Source organism: Diadema antillarum, unplaced genomic scaffold (genome assembly GCF_040938485.1).
Source record: "Diadema antillarum isolate AM-2024a unplaced genomic scaffold, OU_Dant_1.0 seq00000768_RagTag, whole genome shotgun sequence".
NCBI classification, from domain to species: domain Eukaryota; kingdom Metazoa; phylum Echinodermata; class Echinoidea; order Diadematoida; family Diadematidae; genus Diadema; species Diadema antillarum.
Window position 1 is genome coordinate 269,967 of NW_027271658.1, and position 15,824 is coordinate 285,790.

General features: G+C 36.8%; 1 protein-coding gene across 1 annotated transcript in view; it reads left to right on the forward strand.

Moving 5' to 3' along the window:
• Positions 1-1,162: 1,162 nt before the first annotated feature.
• LOC139738791 (testin-like) overlaps positions 1,163-15,824 on the forward strand; it is a 269,128-nt gene continuing 254,466 nt past the window's right edge. Inside the window, exon 1 of the mRNA XM_071649430.1 lies at positions 1,163-1,867. Within this exon, the coding sequence (XP_071505531.1) occupies positions 1,802-1,867 (66 nt within the window). The 5' untranslated portion in view covers positions 1,163-1,801. The remainder of the gene's footprint in view (positions 1,868-15,824) is intronic.

Below are 15,824 nucleotides of genomic sequence, written 5' to 3' on the forward strand. Positions count from 1 at the left end.
TACAATATTTATTTTGTGTGAAAATTATTTGCTTCAGAATGGTCTCATATTCAAGTAATGTGCAATTCAATGTTTCCAGGTTAGCATGTCTGTACAGTGTCGGGGCGACACTGTACAGGCATGCTAACCTGGAAACATTGAACTGCACATTACTTGGATATGAGACCATAATTCTAAAGCAAATGATTTTCACACAACAATAGATATATAACGTACTCTTAAATAAATAAATCCCACAAGGATTAGAACAATCATCCCTCAGCATTCCCACTGATTCCCACTGATCAGTTACTAGCCATCCCCTTTAACTATGTTCTTTGTGTCATTATGAACTTTTCCTGCAAGTCTCATCCAAATCCGTTCACATTTTTTTTTAATAGTTATTTTGCACACAGACAGACAAACCAACACAAACAAACGCTGGCAGAAACAATATCCTCGGTTTAAGAGTTTGTGGTAATATTGTAAAAACCTTCTTAGGACCTAGTTATTGAATTCTATATATCAATAAGAGATAAAAGAAAATATGACTTTGATGAATGGTATATACCTCAGGTGGTTTGATGTATCAAAGACAGAGGATGAAAACCTATTTGATAAGATTGTTTCTGAGTTGGTGTGAAAAAAAAAAGTTTCTAAGTATGCTTATACAATATTAAGAAGTTCTCAGGAACACTCTTGTGAGTAAAAAAGTAGAGAAATAGAATGAAATATTGGAAGTAGACAACAAGATATTAACTTAGTCCTCTGTTCATTAAAAAAAAATCAGTTGTTCAATTGAGACTAAACTTCGTTCTTTTTATTTTTATATTTTTCATGAGACAATATGTTTGAGTGTCTTTTTACACAAAATTAAGAAAAAAGACAATCCTAACTGCTCATTATGCCGCCAAAGCCCAGAAACAACTCTCCATTTATTTTGTCGATGCCCGAGGGTTTTACCCCTATGGCAAATGTTATCTAATTTTATTGATGAAAAGACAAAAAAAAAAATGCTTAGGGGACGTGTGCTGTACGCGTACAGCGCCCTCTTTTGATATGAAACAGCAATGTTTCTCATCAAGAACTCTATGCACCTGTCCGTCTATCGAAGTTTCTGTCCGCCGCAAGGTGGCTGGTATAGTTGTTTGGCTTCTTCTCATCACTGCATTTCTCGCAGACTTGTGGTACAGACGCCTCTCTCGGTCGATCAGGTAAATGCCGTAAGTAGAGTACACTAGCCACACGGACAATATAGTTTCGAAACTATCGTGCATACAGCTATCAGAAAGTAGGAAAGTAATCCCACTACTTTGTCTCCTTGCTGGAATATGTGCTGAAGTCAATTACGTGTGGAATAAACGCTGTCACGCATTCAGGACAAGTAATTCAGCTTGTTGCTAACCAAGCGATACCAAGGTTACCACTCGTCGGGGATCGACGGCCCAGTGTTGTCCCGCTCCGCAGCTCGCGTGCAGGGGTGCTCTTCAGCTTCAGCGGTCGCATCGTTCATTTATCCGATTCACATCAGTTTGTAAATATCCTGTTATTCGATCGTAATTAGGCAGCACATGTGACAGTACTTATATTTGTAGCTGTTTGAAGGCAGGAAGCATTTGAGCCTCGCAGACTTTTCTTTGACTGCACAAATTTCGGATTATTAGTTCAGCTTCGATTTGCGGCAGAGCTGTGTGTCCGGAGATTTCTACGGCTAGCTAGGAGCCAGGAGTCGGTTTTTAGACTAGGAGAAAACCCGAGCAGAGGACAAGCTACTATCTGTTTGGAAGAAAGTTTAGAACTTAAAAGAAGGTGAAGTTGCGTGATGGCGGACGGAGGAAACGTCCCGTTGGACATCAAAGTGACGATTGGAAGAAGGAAAAAGAAAAAGGTAATTATAGATAGCCTCATTTAGAGAATTGCAGATGTGTGATCTCAGTGTTGGAGCTGCAAGAGGGATTACAGTATCAAGTTATTAGTATTTTTCAGATTATAATTATCATTAGTAGTAGTAGTATTAAGAACCTATTTGGGAAAGAGTTCCTTATGTCATCACCTCCCCCCCCCCCCCCACTAGTTTGCACAAAATGGATAGATTGCTATTTTTTTTTTTTTTACTAATAATGGACTAAATAAAGGTTATGCCATTAATGGGAAGACTTCCCATAACCTTTATTTAGTTTATTATTAGTAAGGGGGAATAGTGGTTTGTTTATTTTATGCAAGTTTGTGTGTGTGTGGGGGGGGGGGGGGGGACATAAGGAACTCTTTCCCCTATTTGCCACTCATTTTTTAAATCAGCAGTTCTCACTTCTCTTCTTTCCTTGTTTCCTTGATACCAGTACTTAGTTTCCATGGTGACATTTATTGTATAGACAGAACATAACATCCTAGATTCTCAGTGAGAAGTCCCCTCTGTTATTTGAGTATGCTGATGAAGCCACCCACACCCAGGTTCTAGTCTACTGATAACATTCCGATTGCTAGTTGAAAAGAATTTTTCAGATGGCATATACGCAACTTCCTCCTTTTTGCACTTGAGCAAACAAAATGTCTGTTGTACTTGTTTGCCTTTGTCTGGGTTATATTTGGTTAATGGCAAATCCATTGTCTGTGGAGATGTTGACATTAGTGCCAATGCAGACTAAAGCACAAGAAAAAAAAAAAGATTTTCTCCTTGCTCTTTTCTCATAATTAATCAGTTTTATTCACAAAATTACAATAGCTCTCAACTAGACCATGCCATCAATAATGGTAATGACCATCAATACCTAGGGTTTCGTCAAATATGTTTCCTTTATAAGCTTCCAAGTACTGACTTGAAAAAAAAAACACTTAATGTTGTCTGATATAATGTACATGGCTTCAAGAACAACAAAATGATGAAAGTTTTTTTTTTTCTTTTTTGTTACGGTAATTGAAATGTCTTCATACAAACCGATGAAAGTTAGAGACAGTAATCGTGGCTCAGAATGTAAAGTAGGTGATTCTTGTGAAAATAAGTAAGGGCAAGTCCAAGATAACACGCGCGTTACGTATGGGACATTCAGAGACTTTTATGACCTGAAAAATAGTGTTAATGGCTTTTGATCATATTAAACTTTATCATGGTGATTGATATCTAGGAGAAGTATAATCATGCAAAAAATTGAGAAAAATGACCCTCACAATTATATTCTAGAAGAGAAAATAAGTGCCGTTACGTATGGGACCAGAAAAATTTTGTTTTTTTGAACATTTTTTTCAACCTCAAAACTCTCTGAAAGTATTTCATTCTACAACTTGTAACTCACTGTGATGAAAGTCACAACACTCAAGATTATCACAGGTAAGTTTCGTGTCATTAGGTAAAAAGCTCTAATTATAGGTTCTAATTAAAGACAGACATGACGTGTTACGTATGGGACAGTTACGTATGGGACAGTTTGTCCCCCATTCATTTAGTGTGTGAAGAACCATGTTTATGGGTATTTTGCATAATTATTGAAGTAAAATCAGTTGAAACTACTCAAATACTGATCCAGATTGTCAAGGAAACAATATTCCCCAAATATTCACCATCCTAATCATATTCAATCATATTTTTGTATTTTTATGACCAACCTGAGTATGCATGCCCTTTGTCCCCCATTCGTTTAGAGTGTGGAGAGACATGTTTATGGGTATTTTGCAAAATAATTTTGCAAAATACCCATATAAATTTTTTTTTGCATAATTATTGAAATGGAATCAGTTGAAACTACTCAAATACTGATTCAGATTGACAAGGGAACAATATTCCCCAAATATTTACCATCATAATCATATTTAATCATATTCTATATTTTTATGACTAACCGGAGTATGTACACGTGTATGCCCTATTTCTATCAGGATAGTTACTACTGAAAAATTGAATAGTTTAAAGTGTTTACTTCCATTGATGATGGCCAGTTTGCCATTTCGTTTCAATAAAAAAAAACTTGACACAAGAAATATTAATTTTTATAAATAAGCAATACCTGCTGCATGGAACCTCAGTGATCGAGTAGATATATGATGTCTGTCTAGCAGTCAGGTCATTGATTCGAGTCACACCTCAATATGTATACCCATGAATTTTGTCATGGCTATTATTGAAACCTGAATAAGGAAAATTTTTGTATCACTTGCAATAAAAAAAAATCATTTTACTTTATATTTTTTTTTATATTTATATCACAACCATTTCAAATTGGATCTCCATCACTAAACTTTGAATTCCTCTTGTCTTAGGATTGTATGCTCTTTAGTAATTCATATGATTGGTTTCCAATCATCTCATCAAATGTTGAAAACTGAATCCCCATTTCTACAAAAAATTATACCATCCCTTTAATGCTGATTTTTCATTGTGTATTTTGCCATTTTCCACTCCCCCTTTCTGAAAATTGTTCAGTCAAGTACATGTATTGTTTAAAGTGTCTATAACTCAAAAAGTTGTTACAATGTTGGGATGCTTTCTTCAGGATGGTTGACCATTTGTGTACTGAGAGACCTTCCCAGCTAGCTACATGCATTCACATGCATTATGTATGAGGATGTCCCATACGTAACGCATTTGTCCCATACGCAACATTATTTCAATGCCTCATAAAAAATATTCCTTTTGCTGTTTTTTCTTTTTTCTATGGTATTTAATTTCTCTAAACAATAAATTAGAACTTTCCAAAAGGGAATTAAAATAACCTTAGCAATTTCAGAAAAAACCTAAAAAAATGACCTCAATTTGTTACGTATGGGACATCTCATGATAGGACACGAGCTAATTTGCATAATCATTTGCATAATCCCTAAATTTTCATACCAAGTTAAACTATTTGATGAACTTCTTATGTCCACATATTAATCAAATATCATTTGCTTTCCTTTGAATTAATATGAATTTTTATAAATGTCCCATACGTAACGCTGTGTTTCACATTTATGCAAATGAAGCCCCTGAAATTTGCATAAATTTACATAATATAATTTTTTCCTCTATGGAAATCAAAACTTCAACTCATAAGCTTCAAAATGATACCAAACATGTCAATATTGAGCAAAGATGAAATTTTGCCTTCTGAGGGGACCTTATCTTGGACTTGCCCGTAAACTGAGATTCATGCACATGGGTCATGTTTTTAGAACTCCTTCAAAGTCTTGTGTTCATATGTGAAAAAAGAGCATATGAAAAAAAAACACATATATGCTAATTTTGCATAGTTTGTCAGAGTGTATAGACCTAAAGTTTAAATGAATTGATGAAAACAATCTCATGTCACACCAATCAGAAAGATTCTTGTGTCATCTTTGCCCAGCATTATGATGAATTATTCATATCCTGTCCACTGAACTCTTTCAATGCAGGGATATACTTCTGTGTCTGTAGTAGAGTCAAAGGTCAAAAGATGAACTTGGAAAACTCCCTTTTCACAGTAGTGCATCATCGATCATGCCCCTTCAGGGAAATGTCCATTACAGTGTAGAACCTTACTTCTTGATGACCTTAGGGTCAAGTTCACATTGATTCATGCTTTCAATGATTGAGGTCATAGAGTGGAGGCCCCCTAGGTTTCCTGGGAATGGTCGAGAGAAACCACTTAGTGGCTAGATAGTTGTTCACCTGTTTTCTGATTGATTTATGGACAATAAGCACACAGTAACTGGTTGCATCAAGGGATATTTGAGTACTGTAAAATGGATATTTTCACGCTACTAATTTTTCGCGATTAGCTGGGTGAGAAGAGTTTCGTTTTTAATTCTGTGGAATAAAGACATCAACTACTGGAACATATGGCATGCAAAAATATTCGCGTGCTTTTATGTTCGCGCTAGTTTCTGATTGCACGAAATGCGCTAAAATTTCCACTTTTACAGTATTTTATAGTTGAGAGTTTTGTGAACTTGTGTTATGTCTCTAATACCCTGCTTAAACTTTAGAACAAAAAAGGGGCTCTGAAGCCTCCTATTCGTAAAGCAGCGTCAAGAAGCCTTTCAGCTCAGCATAAACAGAGATAATTCAGAAAAGGAGATTTGGCAGGTCAGGTTCTAAAATCACCTACAGGGAATGGTTTCAGAGCCTCATGTAGAAGCAACGAAGAGATTCGGCTACAGTATAAATGCTGAGGAGTTCGAGAAACTGCTTTTTTTACCAACCCGGAAATTATGACTGAAGGTCATTGCCAGCTAGAATAAACAAACCATCATGACCAATCGCCACTGATAAACGCCACATATAGGCCTACATGCACACTTCATACTCAGTCATGTTTGTGGTTATATAACAAATTCAAAAGCCTGCATCAGAGGGGAACTCGGTTACTATTGGAATGGAGCCAATCAGGCCTGCTTGGGCGAAACCAGCCCAAGCATTATAAACAGACAAGAGACCGCTTTTTCAAGCGAGCTTTCGAACCTCCTCGAGGAAGCTCTGACACCTGCCCGCAGTATAGACGGGATATGTGACAAGACTATTAGATGGAGTAGTTGGAGTGAGGCAGGAACAATTCAGAGTAAAAAAAAAAAATGTCAAACTCATATCTCTTGAATAATAGCTCTTGCGCCCCAAATTAGACGTTATTCTAAAAAATCTTTCTTAAAACCAGAAATGCTCAGAATGAATGTACTTTCAAGTTTGTTTATTGCTGATCCAGGTATGGCCCCCTTGGGGCTGGGACCAAATTGGGGGCCAGTTCTCACATTTTGATCTTCTTTTTGAAAATGTGTGGTCATAATTCTATAATCTTGGCAGGTGTCATTTCCAGTGTGATAGAATGGGCACCATCCCCCCCACCCCCCCCCCCCCCTGCTGACTCCCAAAGCCCCCATAAGTTTGCTATTTTCTTCTTCAGTAACAGTCTGCAAGAATGCAACTAGAAGGTGAACTTGCAATGTGCATTTGACTTCTGGGTCTCTTGTATTGACATATTTTTGCTTAGCTTTGCTGCCTTTGTTTGATATTGATGTTTAGCTCTTGTTAATTTATTTCAAAAGCATATATACACATTTATATAATGTGGGTCAATTTTCCTTAAAGAAGAGTTATGGAGATAGTGAATTTCAAGGGAGTCAATATTCCTTCTGAGCAGTCATTCACAGTAAGTTCATTGTGTAATTTTTAATAGTCACAGATATACATTGTATATACCGGATGTCCCCAAAAAAGTGTAATGGTGGATTTTCAGTACTTTGCGTTCTAAAAGTGATATATTTTTTGACGTTATTAGAAAGAGCATCTTCCACAGAAGATAATGATACCAAAATCATTAAATTTGGTTCAGTACTTTTTATTCTACGCCAATTTCTATAAATGCAGTCCTTTTCAAATTTCGCTGGATTTTTGCGTCGTATGAGATAATAATTTGGGTGCGACACACGTTCCATACACAGAAATAAATGTGGTTCCATACGGCGAATTGTGTAAGCTCGTTAATCCATATCAACAAAAGATGCAGCCTTCACATTGGGCGCAGGGCAGGAAAACAGTGTGTCTGTGTGTGTGAGTGCGCGCCCAATGTAACAGCTGTACTGAGTATCTTTTGTTGACATGAATCAACGAGCTTACACACAATTTACGGTATGGAACGCGTGTCATGCCCTAGTTATTATCTCATACGTCGCAAAAACCCAGCGAAATTTGAAAATGACTGCATTTATAGAAATTGGCGTAGAATAAAAAGTATTGAACCAAATTTAATGATTTTGATATCATTATCTTCTGCGGAAGATGCTCTTTTTAATGATGTAAAAAAAGTATATCATTTTTAGAACGCAATGTACTGAATATCCACTGTGCCACTTTTTTTGGGACACCCGGTATATATATAATATATATATAGTCATTTACCTTGGGCGCACAGAGACTGCTACCGACGGTTTCACATCCTTCCGCTGGACGATCTTCAGGCGGACTTGGCTCCTAAGGCTGACTGCGCCGCGTGGTGGGTCAGTTTCACGCTCAGGTGGCTTCTTGGCTGGGATATATATATATATGACATTCTGTCATAAGAATTCATTATATGTGTTTAAAGGGGACTTACAAGCTAAGGAAGACTTTTGTTTAAATCTGCTTTTGCTGGAAAAACACATATCAATGGAAAATTTTTGGCATGGCTATGATTTGTGTGAAGAGAAAACAAGTGAATAATTGATGTCAGAACTAACTTATCAGGTTTATAGATTCTGTGCATCTTTTTGTGCATTTTTATGATAGGCATACATGTATTGCTGCTTCTAAATTACTGGGTATCAATACTATCAGAAGAGCCTTTGTGTCAGGATGGTATTGCTGCTGGATGCAGAGGTTAGTGGCTGTGTCTATTGCAACCGCTCTCATATTTAGCACTTTCACACCAATAACAGAGGCAAAATGCAGTGAAAATATGTTCAAGGCCTCTTTCACTTGTTTGTCCTTCCTCAAACAGCATGATATCTGTAAACATTTTATGACAGGTGAATCGATTTGGCAGACCATGTGAATGATAGATTTTTTTTTTTTTTGGGATCAAAGATCAAGTACAGTGTGTGGTAACCGCTCACTTTTGGCCTGATGATGAACAAAGTTTAAAGTTAGAATTGTGAATTAAGGTTTAACATATATACCACGGCATTCATTTTTGTAAAATACTGATTGTGTGCCTTGTTAATTTGGTTCTAGGTATTAGAAATCTAAAACAAAGCAGACAAAAACAAAAAGTAGTGCTCACAAAAAGGTTATTTGAATGGTATGTACAACTATATTTCTTTTGTGGAGTCAGGAATTTTTGAGATGAAAAAAAATGTTGTGGAATGTGTCTTTTGAAGTTTTGTATCTGTTTTTAGAAATAGCAAAAACAAAGTCCTTGCCTGGCAGCATCCTTTAATTCTTCATTTCATTTTTAAAATGAAATAATTGATTCACAAATGAGGACCAGCACACAATCCCATGCTCCAATCTTGCCTATGATTTAGGAATTTAGCCAATGGTGCATGCAAATGCACGTGTTGTTCAAAACATTCTAACAGGTTTTGACTGTCAGAAATGTATCACTTTTCACATAATGTACAATGTATGCTAATATTGTGATTTAAGACTGCAACCCCAAATTCATGATGTGACAATGCTGAGGAAATAATGCAAAAGTGTAAATTAAGTCTCTAGAATATAACATGAGTTCATATTCAAGGTCATGAGATAATAGACTATGGCAACTCCCCATTACGAGCTCCAAACTTGACCCCCTATTTGGAATTTTGCTAGCCATATCATGCAAATATGTCATAATTAAATTGCTACCCCCATATTCACCACAATCAAACAAGTTAAAAGGCAACAGAAATGCATGTATCCCATATTACATCCATATGAGTATTGTGATGTAGTTGAAACAGAAATGGTTTCCAAGTTCACAATCAGCAGGTTCGCAATTCCACTTTGCACATGAGCAGAAAAAAGGTCATTTGTGAAAAAAGGCATGTTGGTTTTTAAGTAACACTGAGATAAGCACCTGTGATGTTTACAATGATTATTCAGGTAATCCTAATATAAATGGTGCTTGCCTGCACATCCTCCTGATAACAACTGTATTTGGCAATAATAAATAGATAGTACGGGGTTCTCGTTAATGCATTTGATGTATACAATAATGAAATGGATACTTCATTTTGGTCACCTGGTCTATGAAAGTTCATTCTTTGTTTTATCAGCAAGGTGGAAGCCACCTCCCAGTTTGATCATTAATTCCAAAAATTGTTACGTCTGGCAGGCTTAAGCACTTTGTCGCTTTGAAAACCAGTGAATTGCCTTCAACCAACTGACAATGACTTGGGATAATGTGCACATGAGCTAATTATGAACTAGCTTATTTGACTTAACAGAGAAAGTTGATGTCAGAGATCATTTTTAGTCCTGAGATTTGATCACATTGAGTACATAAAACAAAATTATGTTAATTTCACATTCTGAGTTTCCAAAATGATTCAATCATATCTATATTCTCTTGCTTGCTACGGAATTGAGAGAGCCAGTCTACAATTCTGACCTAAGTGTGCACATTTTATAGTGTTACATTGTATGAGAAGGCTGATGGAGGTGTATTTCATTTTATACTTCATTTTGTGCATGTTGCACATCCTTTTCCAATTTCCTCAGCAAATTAATGTGGTCATCATGTCTGAATTTGTTGTTTTTGGTTTAGTGCAGAATAATCAATGTCTTTCTTCATTTTTTATCTGTATCAGTGGTATAAACAGTGATAGTATAATTGATATCTTTTATCATCATTTCAACTGTAATTTGGACACCCTCTCCACTTAGCAAGGTGATTACATAGTCTAACTTTGGTTTAAATGAAACAAAAATGATGTGACTGCACTGCCTACTGAGAGCTTCAAGGCAAGACAAAACTCATATTGCATTTTGCACTAATGTTTAGCAATTATGCATGTCTTGATACTGCATCGACTACCAACTAAAACTAGAAACTAATTCTGATAAAGTTCAATGAAGCTTGAAATGTATGCAGTGTATGAATGGCATACCAGTATTTTAGTTGATAGAAAGATAGATATTATGTAACACATTCTCAAGTAGTGTTAAAGGGCCTAAGCAATGATGCATGTTGATTTGTATTGATTCATAATACCCTGATCATCACTTATGTATGTGGCCAAAAGGATGTCCAAATAGGTGCCATATATTTTTGTATTAATTTTCTGTTATATTTCTTCAAATTACTTAATATAATGTGTTTTGTCAATCATATCAGTGATATGGAATCATGCAAGCTATGCTTTAATAGTCTAGGGGAAGATATGTTCTAGTGTCTTCTGTTAACCATACAGTTAGTAATTTAGTATTGATTGAAAAATGATTTCTTAGACAGAATCTTGGTGTGGAAGAGGTTTTTTGTGGGTATATCCAAGTAATCTGAAGAAAAATAGTAGAAAATTTCATCCATGAATATATTCAGCCGCATTGAAGTGGTGATCAGTGTATCAGTGTATCATAAGTCAACACAAGTCGACATGCATTAATGCTTGCATTGTGTCATTAGTTTGAGAGTTTGATATCAAATACCATTGCCCCACAGAAGCTGCAGGCAGGAATAATAAAAGGGTGTTTTTAAAGAAATGATTATGACCTGCCTATTGCATCCATTATGCTTCTAGGAGTTGAGTCAGTGTGCTGCATGTGTCAGGATATGTTAAAGAGAGTATTAACCTGTTAGCACTGGAGTCCCTGTTCTTTTCATGGGCACCAAAGGTGATTTTGGATTCTGAGTCTAAAATTATGCTGTGTTCTATGTGACAAGCGTCCCTACATACAGATATGTCGACTACGCTTAATAGTACATTGTATTTAGTAAAGCTTGTTGAGTTCAGCAATGTGCAAGTTGTCTCTGCCATATCAGTCATGCTGAGTTGTGATGATAACCCGTCAGGCGCAGATGTCCAGTTGTTAACACCCACAAGCATTACTTACCTGATTTTCTCCCACGAGCTCTACCTGATTTACCGGGCGCCAAATAGCATCGGCAAGGCTTGATGAATGAGACTTGGTGAAGGCTCAGTGGATTGTAAATCACAATTGGCTGAGGATGTGGAGAGGAGACTGTTAGGCTGAGAAACCTGTGCTCCTTGACACCATTCAGCAACAGCCGAGAAGACTCTCCATCTGTGCCTATCTTGTAGTGAATCAGTGTCGTGTGAAGTGGGATAGGTGTGAGAGATGTAAAACTTGTACCTTTTTACGGATACAATCACTTCTAATCTTCTCTGAGCATTGATGCCAGCGTTCACCTTCATCATCAATTGTGATAGAAGATTATTTTTGTTCACAGCAAATTAAGAATGCTGTGCATCAGAAATCACAGCTATCATACCAGAATGGCTAAAATTTGAAATCTGATAGAAATCTATGTTACATGATTTTTCTGATATTCAAGTGATCACATATTCAAATCTTTCATCTGATATGCTCAAATGTGCCCTCACCAGTCATTTGCTGCCTTGATTTAATACAAATAAAATAACATCCATAAGATGATACACTTTTCCATAGAAAAGTTTCTGTCAAATTTCTTATTAATGAAGATACTTTCTGTCCCTTGTGAATAAAACCTGCCAAATCCAATGCAGTCATAAAACTATGCTGGTGCACAGTGGCCTCGATGGAGATTTCCTGATGTACCATGTCATCATTCAAATAATGAAATTATATACCAACTACCAGCATCTAATGTACACCTGTTGATATGGAATACATGGTATTATATCATAGCATGAAATTCTAGTAGACTATTGTGTAACCGCTCTGAGTGACCAATCCAATAGACCTTGGGACAATTCCTGCTGAATACGTGCAGTGATGTTGAGACCGAGCAAGTTAACTCAGGAGATACTATAATAACAATTGTAGTAAAATGGAAACAAGAGAAAGCTGGGCACATTGTGTTGAAGAGAGCTGTTTACATATTTATGATAGCCCTGTTTACATGGTAAAGTCACCTGCAAGGTCCACACTATTTTCATTCATGAATGCCATTTCCTGTTGTCACTATGTGTTTACTGTTTGAGACAGAATTGACAGAACATGGTGATAGGAAGTGGATGCCTTCTGAAAAGCGTATCCGGGCAATTACCCCGAGAGGGCAATTACCCCCCGGCTAAATACTGGTTAGTGGTAAGCTTAGAGTAACGATTAGGGTTAGGGTTAGGGTTAGGGTTAGGAGTTTGAGTTAGGGATAGGATTAGGTTCAGGATTAGGATTAGGATTAGGGCCAGGGGAAGGGTGCGGGGTAATTGCCCAGGGGGTAATTGCCCTAGACCCCTGAAAAGCACCATTTGAGCAAATGTCCTCATGACTCTTCCCTTTCATTAGTCTGATTGTGCTCAGAGCTGTACTGATTTGTTGTGTTGCTGCCTCTGCTATCACTTAGAACAGCTACCCATGAGGGGAATATTTTCTCGTCCATTCTTATTCCAATAATTATTATAAATTTTGTTTGTAGAGTAGCTACCAGACATCACTGCCTTATAATGCTCAACAACTAAGATGAACAGATTTACATTTAATATAACCTAAAAATCAACAAAAAGAAAAGAGTACATTAACTACATTTAGTACCATGATATAGAGAAAGTGTGCATTGTCTAACTCTTGGAAATTGTTAAAAATTTATGTGCATCACTTTCTGAGGTACATTTCTTCTTTTTTTCAACAGCTGTTGGAAGAGATGTGTTTTAAGCAACATCTTGCAATGATTTACAATGGGGGAGGGGGTGAATGTTTGAATTCCAGAGTGTTCATGCAGCACCTCAAAAGGATTTTCAGCCATATGAGTGTAGAGTACAGGGCAGCAACTTTGGAATTTTGTTTAGTCTCTGTTTTAAAATATTATGAAGAGGAGAAGCTTCAACCTGATTCCCTCTTTGACTTGAAGCCGGCGTCATTGGAGCGTCAGAGGAGTGTTATGGTGTGGAGTACAATAAGGGTATGGTGGAGTGGAAGAGTCACGTCATGGGGCTTATAGTCAACCAGTCTTGCAGCTTCATTTTGCAGAGTTTGGAACTATTGGTCTACAGATCCAATCCAGGCAACATGTTTACTTCTCAGTTATGAGTCTAATGACTATTCAAAGTGGTACATGAGAGCAGAGTAAAAATAGAATGTGTCAACTTCTATTGTGAGAAGACAGTGAGAAGGTCAGTAAATATGAGGAGCTCCTTTGCTGCAGAGATTTCACATGGAAGTTTAGGGAAGAGATCATTTTTACAAGCGGGACTGTGTTGATTTGCATGAAAGCATGGAAGCTGCGTGCAGCATCCAATGACACCACTCTCAGCCATATTTCCTTATCTTCAGATTAACATGGAGTTTTGCTTTGCCTTCCATCTCTGACACGGTTGGCCTCTTTTATACTGCATAAATATCCAATTATCTATGCATTAGGGATGGCAGCCAAATGGCTCAATGGCAGTGGGCTTGGGATGCTATTGATTTTATTCTCTGTTTATGTACTGTCTAATGACATACGTATTGATTGAGACTTTACAGTGGGAGAGGGGAGGAAATGAAGGCTTGCCAACACGATGTGAATTTGAACAAACATAGGACAGGAAACCACAGCTGTAATGTATTCAGTTTACTTGAGGGTGTGTAAGGCACAAGGTGAAGAAGTTGGAGTAAGAACTTTAAGCTTGGCTATCTCAGCTCATGTATTGTAGTAACATTAGTATTTGATGGCTCTGTCATTAGAGTCTAATTGGGTGAGAGGAAGCATGTTGTAGGGCATTGAGTAAAGTTTGAGGACATTATCCTGTGTTACTGAGTTCAAGTGATGATAGTGATATTTAGTTTGTAGATTATATTTGTCGGGATGTGGTAGATATTTTTTATGAAAACTGTAGAGAGTATCATAAACATCAAAAGAAAATTTTGCAATTGGCTTTATGCACACTTCTTCTTTCTTCTCATTCATGCAATTTAAAAGTAGCAACCCATATTTCCAAGTCATATAGTGGCTTGAGCTGAAAGATGTCTTGGAAAGAGAATTTGTCATTTTAAAGAACAGGAGTTTACTACATCTCATGTTATGTGGAAGGGATTGCCTTGAAAACAGAACATTCTGAAGGATTAAATTGGCAATGAGAAGTGGGTTGCTCTGCTAAGCACACAGAAATTAAAGGACAAGTTCACCTTCATAAACATAAGGATTGAGAGAATGTAGCAATATTAGTAGAACACATCATTGAAAGTTTGAGGAAAATCAGACAATCCGTTCAAAAGTTATGAATTTTTGAAGTTTTTGTGCAGTACCCGCTGGATGAGAAGACTACTGCAGTGTATGAATAACTTAGATGTCACAACAATATAAGGAAAATATAAAGAGAATTTCACAAAATTCCATCTTTTGAAAAAAGTACACATTCCCCTGACTCGTTACTGATAAATGTTATGGGTAATATTATTCCCCCTGCCTTTAGAAAGAGGCAAGTCAATTGCTCTTTTATTATGCGAAAAAAAGTGAAAATATGTTGAATTTTCTTTTATATTTTCTTTATACTGTTGTACGCATATGACTCACAAGCTGTAGTAGTCTCCTTATCCAGCGGTTCCAACACAAAAATTTAAAAAATTCATAACTTTTGCATCGATTGTCCAATTTTCCTCAAACTTTCACTGATGTGTTCTACTAATATTGTTGCATTTTCTCAATCCTTATGTTTATGAAGGTGAACTTGTCCTTTAAAGAAAGTCAGGAATCAGTGGGTTACTGAACTTTTGTTTGCAAGCTGACTTCAAGATATTCCAAGTTGTGCAAAGATATTTTGTATTCAGGACATGACTCTAAAATTTGATTGATATAAAGCTGGAAAAGGCGAGTTCCTGTTTGCTAACATCCAGTCAAAATGTACAAGTATATCTGCTTCTCTGATTTTTGATGGAAACAGGGGTAAAATCTGCAATTTAATTTCTTTCTACATTTTACATCTAATTTGAAATTCAAATAGTGAGAAATATGTTGCAAATATACCTATATCTTTTGGAAATATGAGATCTTAAGACTCAGAACAAAGGGATGACATGTCAACAAGCAGCAATGGAATGCTTGTAAAAATAGAGCCATTACATTCATGTTTGACATGGCTTCATTACAGTGAATGCTGCTTTTTCTAGAGCCAATTGTCAATTGCAATCCCCAGAGAGCCTGTGGCTTGCTGGCATAGTGTCGGCTCCATTCTCTCTGATCCAGGCCATCAAGTCTGCTGTAAGCCACTCCAGCCAATTGGCCTGAAGGAGACTAAAACACTCCTCCATCACAGCCAGACACCGCCTGTGATTGCATCCCACATAACATCCAGGATGG